The 12,713-nt window shown below is 40.0% G+C and overlaps 1 protein-coding gene across 1 annotated transcript in view; it reads right to left on the reverse strand.

Moving 5' to 3' along the window:
* The window catches only part of Acoxl (acyl-CoA oxidase like), a 332,531-nt gene that overhangs the window by 256,158 nt on the left and 63,660 nt on the right, over window positions 1–12,713 (reverse strand). The window contains exons 3-5 of the mRNA XM_090336096.1: window positions 4,366–4,449; window positions 2,532–2,618; window positions 2,153–2,251 (exon numbers count right to left, since the gene is read on the reverse strand). Coding sequence (XP_090192222.1) covers window positions 2,153–2,251; window positions 2,532–2,618; window positions 4,366–4,449 — 270 coding nt within the window. The remainder of the gene's footprint in view (window positions 1–2,152; window positions 2,252–2,531; window positions 2,619–4,365; window positions 4,450–12,713) is intronic.

The raw sequence follows: 12,713 nt of genomic DNA on the forward strand, positions 1-12,713 counted from the left end.
TTCCTAAGTAAAGATCCAGAAACACAACAAATCAAAGAAATATTAGATAAATGGGACTGCATTAAACTGCAGAGCTTCTGAATGGCCAAGGATACAGTTAGCAAGATAAATAAAAAGCCCACAGAATGGGAGAAGACAAGGGCTTCATATCAAAAATATACTTAGAGCTCAAAAATTAAACCCCCTAAAAACAAATCCTCAAAGAAACAATCACCCTATTAAAAAGTGGGCCAAAGAACTAAAGACTTCTCTGGAGAGAAAATAAGCTTGTCCAACAGACACATGAAGAAATGTTCAACATCTCTGGCCATAAAAGAAATTCAAATTAAAACCATATTGAGATTCCACCTCACCCCAGTTAAAATGGTCATTATCAAGAAAACAAATAATAACAGACACTGGTGCGGATGTGGCCAAAAAGGAACACTACTACACTGTTTATGGAAGTGAAAACTTGTCATCCACTCTGAAAAGCAGTATGAGGGTTCCTCCAAAGACTAAACACAGAGCTTCCCTATGACCCAGCAACCCCTGGGCATTTACCCAAATGATCACAAACAAGGCCACACCAAAGCTACCAGCACAACTATGTTCATTACAGCATTATTTATCATAGCTAAGATATGTAATTAACTCCAGTGCTCCTCAGTAGATGAATGGATTAAGAAAATGTGGTATGTATACACAATGAAATTCTATGCTTACAGCAGAAAGAATGACATCTCCCTATTCATAAGGAAATAAAGACTTGGGGGGAAAAATCATGTTAAGTGAAGCAAGCCAGACCCCAAGAAACATAGGTTGCATGGTTTATAATAATTAGTATATGTCTAGGATAGTCTTAGCAGAGGATCACTATAGCTTAATAGCTTATAAAATGATACTAATTAAAATGATCTACATGCCTTTGTTGCTGTTCTATTTTTGTGTGTGTGTGTTTCTTTTTTTTTATTGTAATTAGTAAAAGGGTTACATGATATTTGCCAGATAGAAGGTGCATTCATTCACATATATTAATACCCTTTCACATGTCTTGGTACCCATTTCCCTCCCCTTGCTGTTCTATTTTTTAGTGTGCTGTTTTCAGTTATTCCCTTTGTGTTTCATTTTTTCTCCTCTGGTTTCTCCTCTGTGGTCACTGTTTCTGATTTCAGTACCCTTGTCTTATATGTAAGTTTATCTGATTTAGAGAAAGAAATGGTGGGACTAAGGGTAAATCAATGCAACAGTTATACTCACTGGATATTGTGTTGGAAATGAACTTTACAACTTGGGGGGAGGGAAGTCAGCAGGAGGGAAAGCAGGAGAAAGGAGGAAAGAGGTAACTGAAAAGAAATATACTCATTACCTATTTTACTTACGTAACTTCAAGTCCTTTATACATCACTTCTACAATAAAATTTAATTTAAAAAAAAAAGAAACTCTATTGGAGGTGAAATAAGTAAAAATCTGGGTTTTTAAATTGGGAGTAAGGTAAGCTCCTAGACAGAACTGGGTAAGAAATTACATAGGAGAGTTTCCCCCTCAGATATTGGGGCCATTTGTGGGCAAAAAGATTAATTTACACCTTTTGTTTTTGGTTTGTTTGTTTGTAGTACTTGGGATTGAACCCAGTAGCTCCACCCTTGAGCCTTCAACACAATATGGACAATCTTGACCACTATACTTAATTACTGAATAAGAAAGAACAACAGGAGAAAAAGGAAAGAATGAAAGGAAGAATTAGGAAGAAAAACATTATAATTTATCGAGTATGGCTGATAAAACCTTTGAGGAGGGTGAGGAAGAGGGGAAAGTGGAGGAAGAAGCCGCAGAAGCTGCCCCAGCCTGGGATTGTTGCCATGGTGATGGAGACTCCTCCTCCAATCTTGTTCATCTGCTACTTTTAGGAAGCACAATTACATGGCACTTGGGCTGCTCTTACAGAGTGGTTTCAGAAGACTAAACTAGCATTGGTGGTGTTACACAGGAAATCGAAGTTTATATCCACCTCTACTAAAATGTTTAGATGCATGTTCTTAATCTGAGCATCCTAGCAAGAGAGCAAAGGATACAAAAGCTGGGCTTCGAAAGAATGATAATATGGGCCACCACTGCCCTGAACCATGAAACATCACATCTGAACCATGAAACAATTTGCAGAATCCTCACCTGGGTAGCAAAGTCAAAGGTAGCTTCAGTCTGAATCCTTTTCACATTGCTCCCATGCCCCCTCTCTGTCATTGCAAACATCCCAGTGTATTTCTGCTCCTGGATTCATCAGATAACAGAAGAGAATTAGCTGGTCAGATTGTGTCTAAATGTGGCCCTCTGGGATCATGTTGGTGAAAAATGAAGGAGTAAGTTGTCTGATGACAGACTCAACACAATATTTAAAAAGATAGTCTTGAAGCTTTCCTTCAGGACATCATCTTCGTTACCCCAATTATGTCTTATTTCCCTTCTCCTCAAACATATTCATATTTACCTACAATATATTTTTAAGGCTCTCTATTTATTAAGAAGCTATTCATTAAGATATATCCCATACCTGGAGTGCTGGCAACCACTCAGTAACATGTCTTGGACTTCCAAGATTCAGGATTGTACCACCAAATAGCCAATATGTTACTCCACACTAAAAACAGGATGAGACAAACCATTATTAGCAATAATCAACAGCTTAATGGCAATTAAAGCTACTAGTAAAACTCCTTTCAAGAAATGGTTGTCCAGAGCTGAGAGTGTGGCCTAGTGGTAGAGTGGTAGACTCACCAAAAGAAAAAGAAAGAAAGAAGAAAGGTCTGAGGTTCCAAGTTAAGCTGCCTAATGTCTAATAGTGCTTCATAAGATTACTACAGGATTCAGTGAGGAGAGTCAATTGCCAAGCACTTACCGGGTGTCTTGAAAATCAACAACTGATCAGGAAGAAAAGTGGAGGAGGAGGGAGAGGACCAAGGAGGAATGAGGAGGAGCATCTAGAACAGGATCACTTGGAAGGAGAAAAGCCACTGATTGCAAGGACAGAAGGACATGACTGCACAGGTCTGAAGGTCATCATTACTTGCCCTTCTATCCACACTACTCCAATTTTCTCCTAGAGAGATCCCTAGGGATCTCTTTTTCCCTAAGAGTGAGTCTAAGAGGTTCATGAGTGATGTTAACCCTGCCTCAGGCTTTAGAATGAATGGTGACCCAGGACTAACTGTGCTGCCACAAAGATGGCTTCAGGAATGGACAGAGATCCAGATGGATCCGTTCTAACTGGCTGCAAGGACATGTGATAAAGAGTAGCTGTTGCTTTGTTGTAGTGGAATCTAGAGGGACTCTAAGGCTTGAGACTGCTGACAGCCATATCACTATGAATGGAGCCAGCACATTGGAAATGGGGTAAGAGAGTAGAGAGAGTCAAAAGGAATACAATTGTGCAAGTAGAGACTAGATTAACAGTTGTCAAACATAAAGGTGGAGTCTAGATACAACGCAAAAATGAAGCCCCATGAAGATTCTTTGTAATATGATGAAACCCAGTCTAGATTGTGGTATGACTGTCAAGTTGCATAGAATACACACACACACACACACACACACACACACACACACACACACACACACCACTGATGAGTGTTAAAAAAACAAATGAGGAAGACTGGGTGCTGATACCTCATGCTTGAAATCCTAGCAACTCAGAAGGCTGAGATCTGAGTATCATAGTTAAAAACCAGCCTTGGCAAAGTCCATGAGACTCTTATCTCCAATTAACCATGAGAAAACCTAAAGGAGCACTGTGGCTCAAAGTGATTGAAGTCTAACCTTGAACGATAAAGCTCAGGAACGATGCCCAGGTCCTGAGTTCAAGCCTCTCAAACAACAACAACAACAAATTAATCATATCAGTGTCTTCATTTAGCAATGTTGTACCAGTGTTTGTTTCTTGGTTTTACATATTATTGTGGTACGAAATTTCACCCCAGGGAAGATCAAATGAATGGTTCAAATAACTATGTATCATTTTTTTGTAACTTTCGGAGTAGATTAGTCTTTCAAAAAATGTTTTACTTTTCAATAGAAGTTTTCGCATCTTTTAATCAATGAAGATAATGACTTTCAACAATACAAATCAGTCCTGGACACAATATTTAAATGAAAGAAGCAATGCACAAATGATTACAACACCGTTTTATCAAATTAAATGAAAACAACCAATTGATGCAAAGTTGGCAGAAAATATATAAAAGGAACAGAAATGAAAAATAAGAAATCAGGGTTGGAAATAATAGAGAAAGGGGAAAGCAGGAGGATAAGTGGCTAATTTACAGACACCTGTTTCAGTAAGCAGAGAATACTTTCACTCTTAGCTGTGCAAGGTGTCTGGTGTCTCTCACCTTCACACTTGTGGCCACATCAACGATGGTGACAACTTCTCCTATGACAAGGGTTCGGCTGACGAAATTCTTGGATTTCTTTGCCTGAAAACATAGCAGACTGAATGTTAAGATTTCCTTATGGCTTTGTGACCTTTACAATCTACACTTTATAGCTAAGTGCTGGTGGCTCACATCTGTAGTCCTAGCTAATCAGTAGGCTGACATCTAAGGATTGTGGTTCAAAACCAATTTGGGCAGAAAAATCCACAAAACTCTTATCTCCAACTAACCAGAAAAAGAAGGCAGAAGTAGAGCTGTGGGCTAAAATATTACAATGCCAGCCTTGAGCAAAAAAGCTCAAGGAGAGCTTCCTGGCCCTGAGTTCAAGCCTCAGTACCAGCATGGAAGAAGAGGAAGAGGAAAAGGAGGAAGGGGGAGAAGGAGGAGGGAAAGGGAGAGGAAGGAGGAGGAGAGAGGAAGAGGAGGGGGAGAGGAAGAGAAAGAAAGAGAGAAAGAAAGAAAGAAAGAAAGAAAGAAAGAAAGAAAGAAAGAAAGAAAGAAAGAAAAAAGAAGGAAGGAAGGAAGGAAGGGAGGAAGGAAGGAAGGAAGGGAGGAAAGAAAGAAAGAAAGAAAGAAAGAAAGAAAGAAAGAAAGAAAGAAAGAAAGAAAGAAAGAAAGAAAGAAAGAAAGGAAGAGGAAGCAAGGGAGGGAAGAAAGAAAAGGGAGAGAGGGAAGAAAGAGGGAAGAAGAAAGAAGGACATTCACTTAAAAAATAATTCATACATGTTACTTTTACAATAAAAACTATTTTTAACTTAAGGAATAATCCCTTTTACTAAAGTAGGTGTCATCTTTTTCACTGTGGTCTTTTAGTCTTGGCCATATATGTGTAGTACTTACAGATACTTTCCCTTTATTGTTGTAGAAGAATTCAATCATGAGAAACTGAGAGCCCATCACTTAAAAGGTCAAACTGGGAGTCTATTGGAGAGCTGGAGGACTGCTGGTGGACTCTTGTCCCAAACACCAGCAGCCATGAATGCAGCTACCACAAAGCTGCGTGTAAGCCATATGTGCTCACCATACAAGCCATAACCACATAGGTATGAGAAATTTATCCCAACAGAAGTGTTACCCATAAGCAAGGAAAACCAGATGAGGACACAAATCTAATAAAGATGTTAAATACAAGCAAAGCGAACTATCTAAGGGAACAATCAGGGGATATCAAAGGCCAACTATCTAAAAGAAGTAAGACTTTCCTGGAGTTTAACAACTCAGGACACATTTGTAATCCAAAGAATTCCTCTGTTGCCTGTAGAGTTTTTCACAGTTCTGTGGAAAGCCCCCTCCTCCCAGCAAGGCACCAAGATGGGTAGAAGGACTAAGTCTATTGCTTCAGGCAGGGCACATTGCTTAGACCCGGTCTCCTTCCTTAAATACAATACAAAACAAAGTAGATCATTCCCTGATAGACAGCACTCAGGCTTTCTTCAGCCTTTGCCAAGCTTGTGCCTAGACTTCCCAGTGGCTATACCCTCTGCAAGTTGGGCACATGTGAGATTCTGCCCTGCTCCACTGATCAGTGTCCAGGCACCAACCCTGTCATGGGAAGACAGAGGAGAAAGAAGGCATAGGAACATTTTAAACATAAATCACACTTCATGTTTCTAAGTTTGGTGATATGGAAGCTCAAAACTCTCTCCCTGAACCAAACACCTATCACCCCAAACCAGATACACACTCTTCTCAACAAGCCAGAAAGAGAGAGGCACAAGACACTGTAACTGTCTTATTATAAGAAGTCAGAAATGACCAAGGCTTCCAGAGAAGGTGGTAGCCCTGTAAGTAGACAATGGATGGTTAATTATTGGAATGTGTGCTGGTTGTCCTCATTGACCAAACACTCCGAAGACTCATCCAACAAAACTGGTCCCTTACCCCGTATGTATAAGTAGACATACACATGTGTGTACATGTCTGTGCATAGCTGTGTTTGTGAATTCTTAGATACAGTGTGTACAAGTTTATCCATGTATATATTACATACACATATACCTATGTACATGCATGCACATTGCATGCATGCATATACATGGATGAACATGTACATGTGTCTGTGTGTGGTTTAGGCATATATATGTTGCATGTATAAGCATGAATGTGGTTCTTATGCTTGTGTACATATATGTTCCTATGCACACATGTCCATGTATACTGCCCCATCAACAGCAGGATGATATTCAACCTTTTTTGGACAATTCTCAAGTTTCCACGTTGGCTGAAGCTCTCTCTCCAAATACACTCCATATTTTCTCCTCCCATAGGTTTTTACAATGTTTTTCTCAAGCATTATTAATTTTATTAAATAGCAAACTGTCAAGATTTATGATTCTCATCATAGCTCCAACCCAATGCATCTTGTATCGATTATTTCTTAAAATATCTCTAGGCTGGAGCATATGGCATTGCATGGTTCCAACTTGTGCTCACACTGCAAAGTCAGTCACCAGCAAGTAATAAAAAACAACTGTAGCAGATATCTCCAGGGTCTCTGAAAGCCCAATGTCTTGTGTTACACAAATCATTACAACAACCTTGGCCTTACCTATGAGATGGAAAAGCCCAGGATCAGAGAGGTCAAAGGACTTGTCTAACCAGGGTTATTTCACAAGAGGCAAAGCAAGGTGGAAAGAAACCACATCTTCAGATTCCTTACCTGAGTGTCATACCCACTCACACACTGCCCTCCATTATGAAAGACTCTGAGTGTCCTTAATCAGCCTTCCTCACTGATCATCTCTACTTTTACCACCAGTCTGTCCCCAGAGAGGTCCCACCAGGTGGCCTGGTTGAAAGTCACCTTCCTCTAGTCATCACACAAACATATCCTGGCCCTAAACCAACTGCTGTGTTTCATCCAAACCTAAACCATCAGAGGTAGGAAAATCCCTTAGAATCTCCTACTGCTCATGGTTTTATCTATAGTTCGTCCTTTTAATGTGTACTGCAACTGCAGGTGTGTAGTTTTTCCATTAATAACTTTTCCCTGTGGCCATTTTAATCCATGACTTTGAAATAAATTGCATGCACATTCATTGAATTTACCCCTCTTGGAGTAATTGTTTATGATTATTACTTCCTTTTCTTATTCTCTGCACAAGACATCCATGTTTGTTATTAGCTGTGATGGGAAATGCCAGTGAATTTGCCATTCATTGATGCTGACTGAAGTATGCATCTGGATTGGTCCAGTTTCAGAAAGTCAAACTAAAGTACCAATACTGAGGTTGGGCTTTGTTCGATTGACTGTATTACTGGCAGCTATTTCTAACATCTTTTCTACATATAAAAGTCACTCTTCTCTCGTTGGCTAATTGTTCTTAATTATAGAATGTTTCACATTGGCAAGTTTCTCTCTCATTGAACTGGAAGCACTACCTGAATTGTCTTCGTCCATCAATAACCAACATGAGCTTTTCTGCCTATATGTCTGCAGTTTTTCAACTGTACCTGTCTTCATTTACACTTATATTCAAGCTAAGCTCAATATTCATATCATCATGTAAGCGTGGAGACATTTTAAGTGATAATAATTCCATAAATGTATGGAATTACATGGAATGTGTTTCAGTTTTATTTTATCCCAAATTATCCTATTTCTATTTCTGTTTAATAAGTTTGATCTCAAACAGAAGGACGATAATTTTTCCTAAAAGTCTCAGAGAACTCAATGTAGCAGAGCTTTGTGATGTAATATCCTTGCTATAAATTCTGCACAATTTTTGAACTTACAAACTCACAGATGTCTCTGAAAGATGCACACACTTTCTCAACCAAAATCACCACAATTCAGAACTGGTTGTGAGTGTATGGTATGAGTTGCTTTTTCTCTGATGTTGAGAAACCCATATAGACCCCTTTACACACCACGGGCAGCTTATCCTTGGTGCCTGGCCAAGGGCATTGAGCAGAAAGAGCTCTGTCTTCCTTTTCTAACCTGAGTCGTCAAACTGGCACAGTTACATCTCCTAACTTCTGTTTCTACTTTTTATGTATCTTCTCAGTCATTTTTTTAAAAAATTTTATTGTTGGGGTGATTTACATTCATCGGAGGTTACAGTTATATTCATCAGGTAGTTTATATATTACTTCTTGAACATTGTTACCCCTTCTCATATTTTCCCTTCCCCCACACCCTCCAACTCATTTTGTTTTTCCCTTACCTTCCCATTTTCAAATACACACAAAAAATGTATATACAATATACCAAGTACCAAAGTCAGATACAGTAACAACATGAGTTGAACCTTAAGGGGAAAAGAATAGTACATTAAGAAAAATAATCACAAAGATAAACCTCTTGTTTCCATGTCCTGGAGTTCATTTCACTTGGAATCATATTAAGTGATTCCAGAACGGGTTCGATTCATTGGTACCACATAGACAGAAAAAGCCAGCAGTGAAGCAGTGGCTTGAGTGGTAGAGAGCTAGCCTTGAGGAAGTTTAAGGACAGTGCTCAAGCCTGAATTCAAGCCCCAGAACTGGCAAAAATTAAAAAATGTCAAGGCTTTTGCCATCTATGCTAACCTGTCCTGGCTTTCCCACCACTAGATTCCAGGTCTGGTCTTGCCATTCCCCATCACCATTCTACACCTTGATTGTTGAAACACTCTCCCAATTGGCCTTCCTGCTTCCATCCTGCCCAAAATATCAGGCTTGAAGATCTTTATCATCATTATCATCATCTTCAAAGTAAAATTGCATCCAGTGAAATATAGAGTTTAAGTCTGTGAACTCTGGTCAATTATCTACTTGTGTAATCCTCACACACAAACCAAGATGAATCTTCCTTTCCCTTAAACCAGTGCCCTCATGCACCTGCTCTATGGGTAATCATTTTTCTTTTCATTTCCATCAATCAAAATTGTGGCTGTTCCTAAACTCCATACACACACACACACACACACACACGCACACGCACACGCACACACGCACGCACCCACACATATACATTGGGGTCTACTTCATTCATACAAATAAGGCATCCATGGTCTTGTGCGTGATTGAGTTCATTCTTCTTTCTTGGCGTTGATGATGATGGTGGTGCCAGTCCTGGGGCTTGAACTGGGTCTGGGCACTGTCTCTGAGAATATTTTTTCAAGGCTAGCACTCTCCCACTTGAGCCACAGCCCCATTTCTGGCTTATTTGGTGGTTAACTGGCAATAGAGAGTCTCAGGAACCTTTCTGCCCAGGCTAGTTTTGAACTATAATCTTCAGATATCTTAGCCCATGAGTAGCTTGGATTACAGGTGTGCGTAACTAGTGCCCAGCTATAGTTCTTTCTTTTTTGCTTTTTTTTGGGGGGGGGGTAGTCATGGTGCTTGAACTTTGGGCCTAGGCACTGTCCCTGAGCTGTTCAGCTCAAAGCTAGCGCTCTACCACTTGAGCCACAATGCCATTTCTGGTTTTCTAGTGGTTATTGGAGATAAGAGTCTCATGGACCTTAGTGCCTGCGCTGGCTTTGAGCTGTGATCCTCAGATCTCAGCCTCCTGAGTAGCAAAGATTATAGGTGTGAGCCACCAGCCAGTGCCCAGCTTATAGTTCATTCTTTTTATGACTAGTTTGTTCTATAATTTGTTTACTCTCTTACTGTTTTCTCTCTCATTGTTTTATCTCTTATTAAGGTTGAACAACTGAAGATGATCCCAGCCTGAGGTAAACAGAGATGGTATATACATACATTTGAGTGTTACCTTTACGGATATATGTGTCCATTTCTCTTTTGTAAATCTTTAGGAATGCAACAGCTATACCATTTTCTGCCTCTCCCAACAATGTCAGCATGTCCACATACTTACCAGTATGCTCAGTCTTTCCATTTTGAGCTATTCTGGAGGAGGTGTGAAAGTATTTCATTATAATTTACAGATGTACTTTTCAGGTGATGAAATACACAGCTAAATATATTAGCATCCCAAATGTGATCTGAATAGTCATCTATCCCAAGCACATTTTCATATGATGATTTGCAATTGGTATACGTCTGCCCTAGTCCTTTGTATGTTAAACGTGTTTTCTCATGTGATCACTGAGCTTTAGAAACTCTTTATGTATTTTGTTTGTATCTAGACACACGTTTTTTCAAGTACATGCATTGCAATATTTTTTCCTTCTTTTCAATTACCTTTTTATTTCCTTAATGCTTTACTTTAATGAATTAGCTTTAATATTTAATGAAGACTAAGGTTTAACTGGGTTGGGTTTTTTTGCTTTTATACTTGTTCAGTGTTCTTTATGGGTCTCTCTCTATCTCTCTCTGTCTCTCTCTCTCTCTCTGTGTCTTTGTCTCTCTCTCTCTCTCTCTCTCTCTCTCTCTCTCTCTCTCTCTCTCTCTCTCTCTCTCTCTCTCTCTCTCTCTCTCTCTCTCTTTCTCTCTCTCTCTGTTGTGGAGCTTGAACTCGGAGCATGGTTGCTGTCCCTGAACTCTTTCACTCAAGGCAAGCACTCTACCATTCTGAGCCACAGGGCCACTTCTGGATTTTGGAGTCTTATTAGAGATAAAAGTCTCACAGAGGGCCAGGAGTTTGGCCTAGTGGTTAAAGTGCTTGCCTAGCATGCATGAAGACCCGGGTTCGATTCCTCGGTACCACATACATATAAAAAAGCTGGAAGTGGTGCTGAGAAGTGGTAGAGCTCTAGCCTTGAGAAAACCCAAGGACAGTGCTCAGGCCCTGAGCTCAAGCCCAGGACTGGCAAAAAAAAAAAGTCTCACAGAGTCTTTTCTTGCCCAGGCTGGCTTTGAATTGCAACCCTCAGATCTCAGCCTCCTGAGTAGCTAGGATTACCGGCAGAGCCACTAGCACCCAGCTTGGGTTCTCTTTCCTTAATTAATGGTACTAGGAAAGTCATTTGGAGGTAGATGGGCATTAAGTTGTACTGGCAGAACTCTGATCTTGTGCTTACTAGGCAGGTACTCCACCACTTGAGTCACATTTCTAGTCTCTTTTTGCCTTGGTTATTTTCAAGCTAGGGTCTTGCTTTATGCTCAGGCTAGCCTAGGCTGCAACCCTTCTTTTGACATATGCTTTTGTCACTAGAAATAACAGGAGTGTGCTACAGTGCCCATCCATTGGTTGAGATGGAGTCTCATTAATTTCATTTTTGTGTAAGCTAGCCTTGAACTAGAAACCTCTGATCTCTACCTCCCAAGTAGCTAGGATTACAGGCTTGAGTCACTGTACTTAGGGATCAAAAGAACAGTCTCCGTTGTTCTTTTTTAAACTTTGCAATTGTAGAGTATGAGCCTAGGTATATAATATACTTCAAATTATCTTTTTTCCGTATTTTATTGTATTTTATTGTCGGGATAATGTATAGAGAGGGGTTAGAGTTACATTTGTCACTTAATGGGTACATTACTTCTCGAACCTTGATATCCCTTCTCATGTTTTTGTCCCCCTTTCCCTCCCTCCACCCCCTCTAATCATCTTGTTTTCCCCCCTTCCCTTCCCTATTTAATAGTACTGGGTTTTGAATCAGGGCCTTGTGATTACTAGGCAATACCTCAAGTTTTTGTTTGGGGTTTTTTCTTCACTGTATTTTTTTTTGTCTTTTCTTTTTTGGTACTGAGGATCAAACTCATGACAGTGCACTTACTAGGCAAGCGCTTTGCCGGGGAGCTACATCCACAAGGTAGGTCATCAAAGTTAACTTTTTTCTACACTTTATCTAGTTATTCTACACATTGGTCTAATTATTCTAGCATCATTTGTTACAACGACATTTGTTTGCTCGTTAAAGTGCCTTGACATTTTCCACCACATATATGCCATATCTGTCATTCTCAAGCATATAGTTGAATGAATATAAATCAAAACGCAAAACAGAGATCCCATCCATGGTCACAACATGGGTGAACCACTGAGCTCACGAAACCCAAATTGTAGAATCTGCCAAAATGCCCAACAACTAATAAATACATAAAATATGCATTTAGAGCTAGGCACCAGTGGCTCCTGCCTGCAATTCTAGATACTCAAGAGGTTGAGATCTGAGGATCATGGTTCAAAGCAAATCCAGGAAGGAAAGTGCATGAGACTCTCTTATCTCCAGTGAACTACTCAAAAAAAGCCAAAAGTGCCATTGTGGCTCCAGTGGTACTCACCTTCAGCAAAAAAAGCTCAGGGGCTGGGCACGGTGGCTTACACCTGTAATCCTAGCTACTCAGGAGGCTGAGATCTAAGGGTTATAGTTCAAAGCCAGCCTAGGCACCAAAGTCTATTAGACTCTTACCTCCAAGTAACTACTAGAAAACCAAAAGTGGCTCTCTGGCTCCAAGAGTCGGGTGGTAGCCTTGAGCTG

The sequence above is a fragment of the Megascapheus bottae genome, chromosome 7, assembly GCF_031878675.1.
Source record: "Megascapheus bottae isolate mThoBot1 chromosome 7, mThoBot2.hap1, whole genome shotgun sequence".
Lineage (NCBI taxonomy): Eukaryota > Metazoa > Chordata > Mammalia > Rodentia > Geomyidae > Megascapheus > Megascapheus bottae.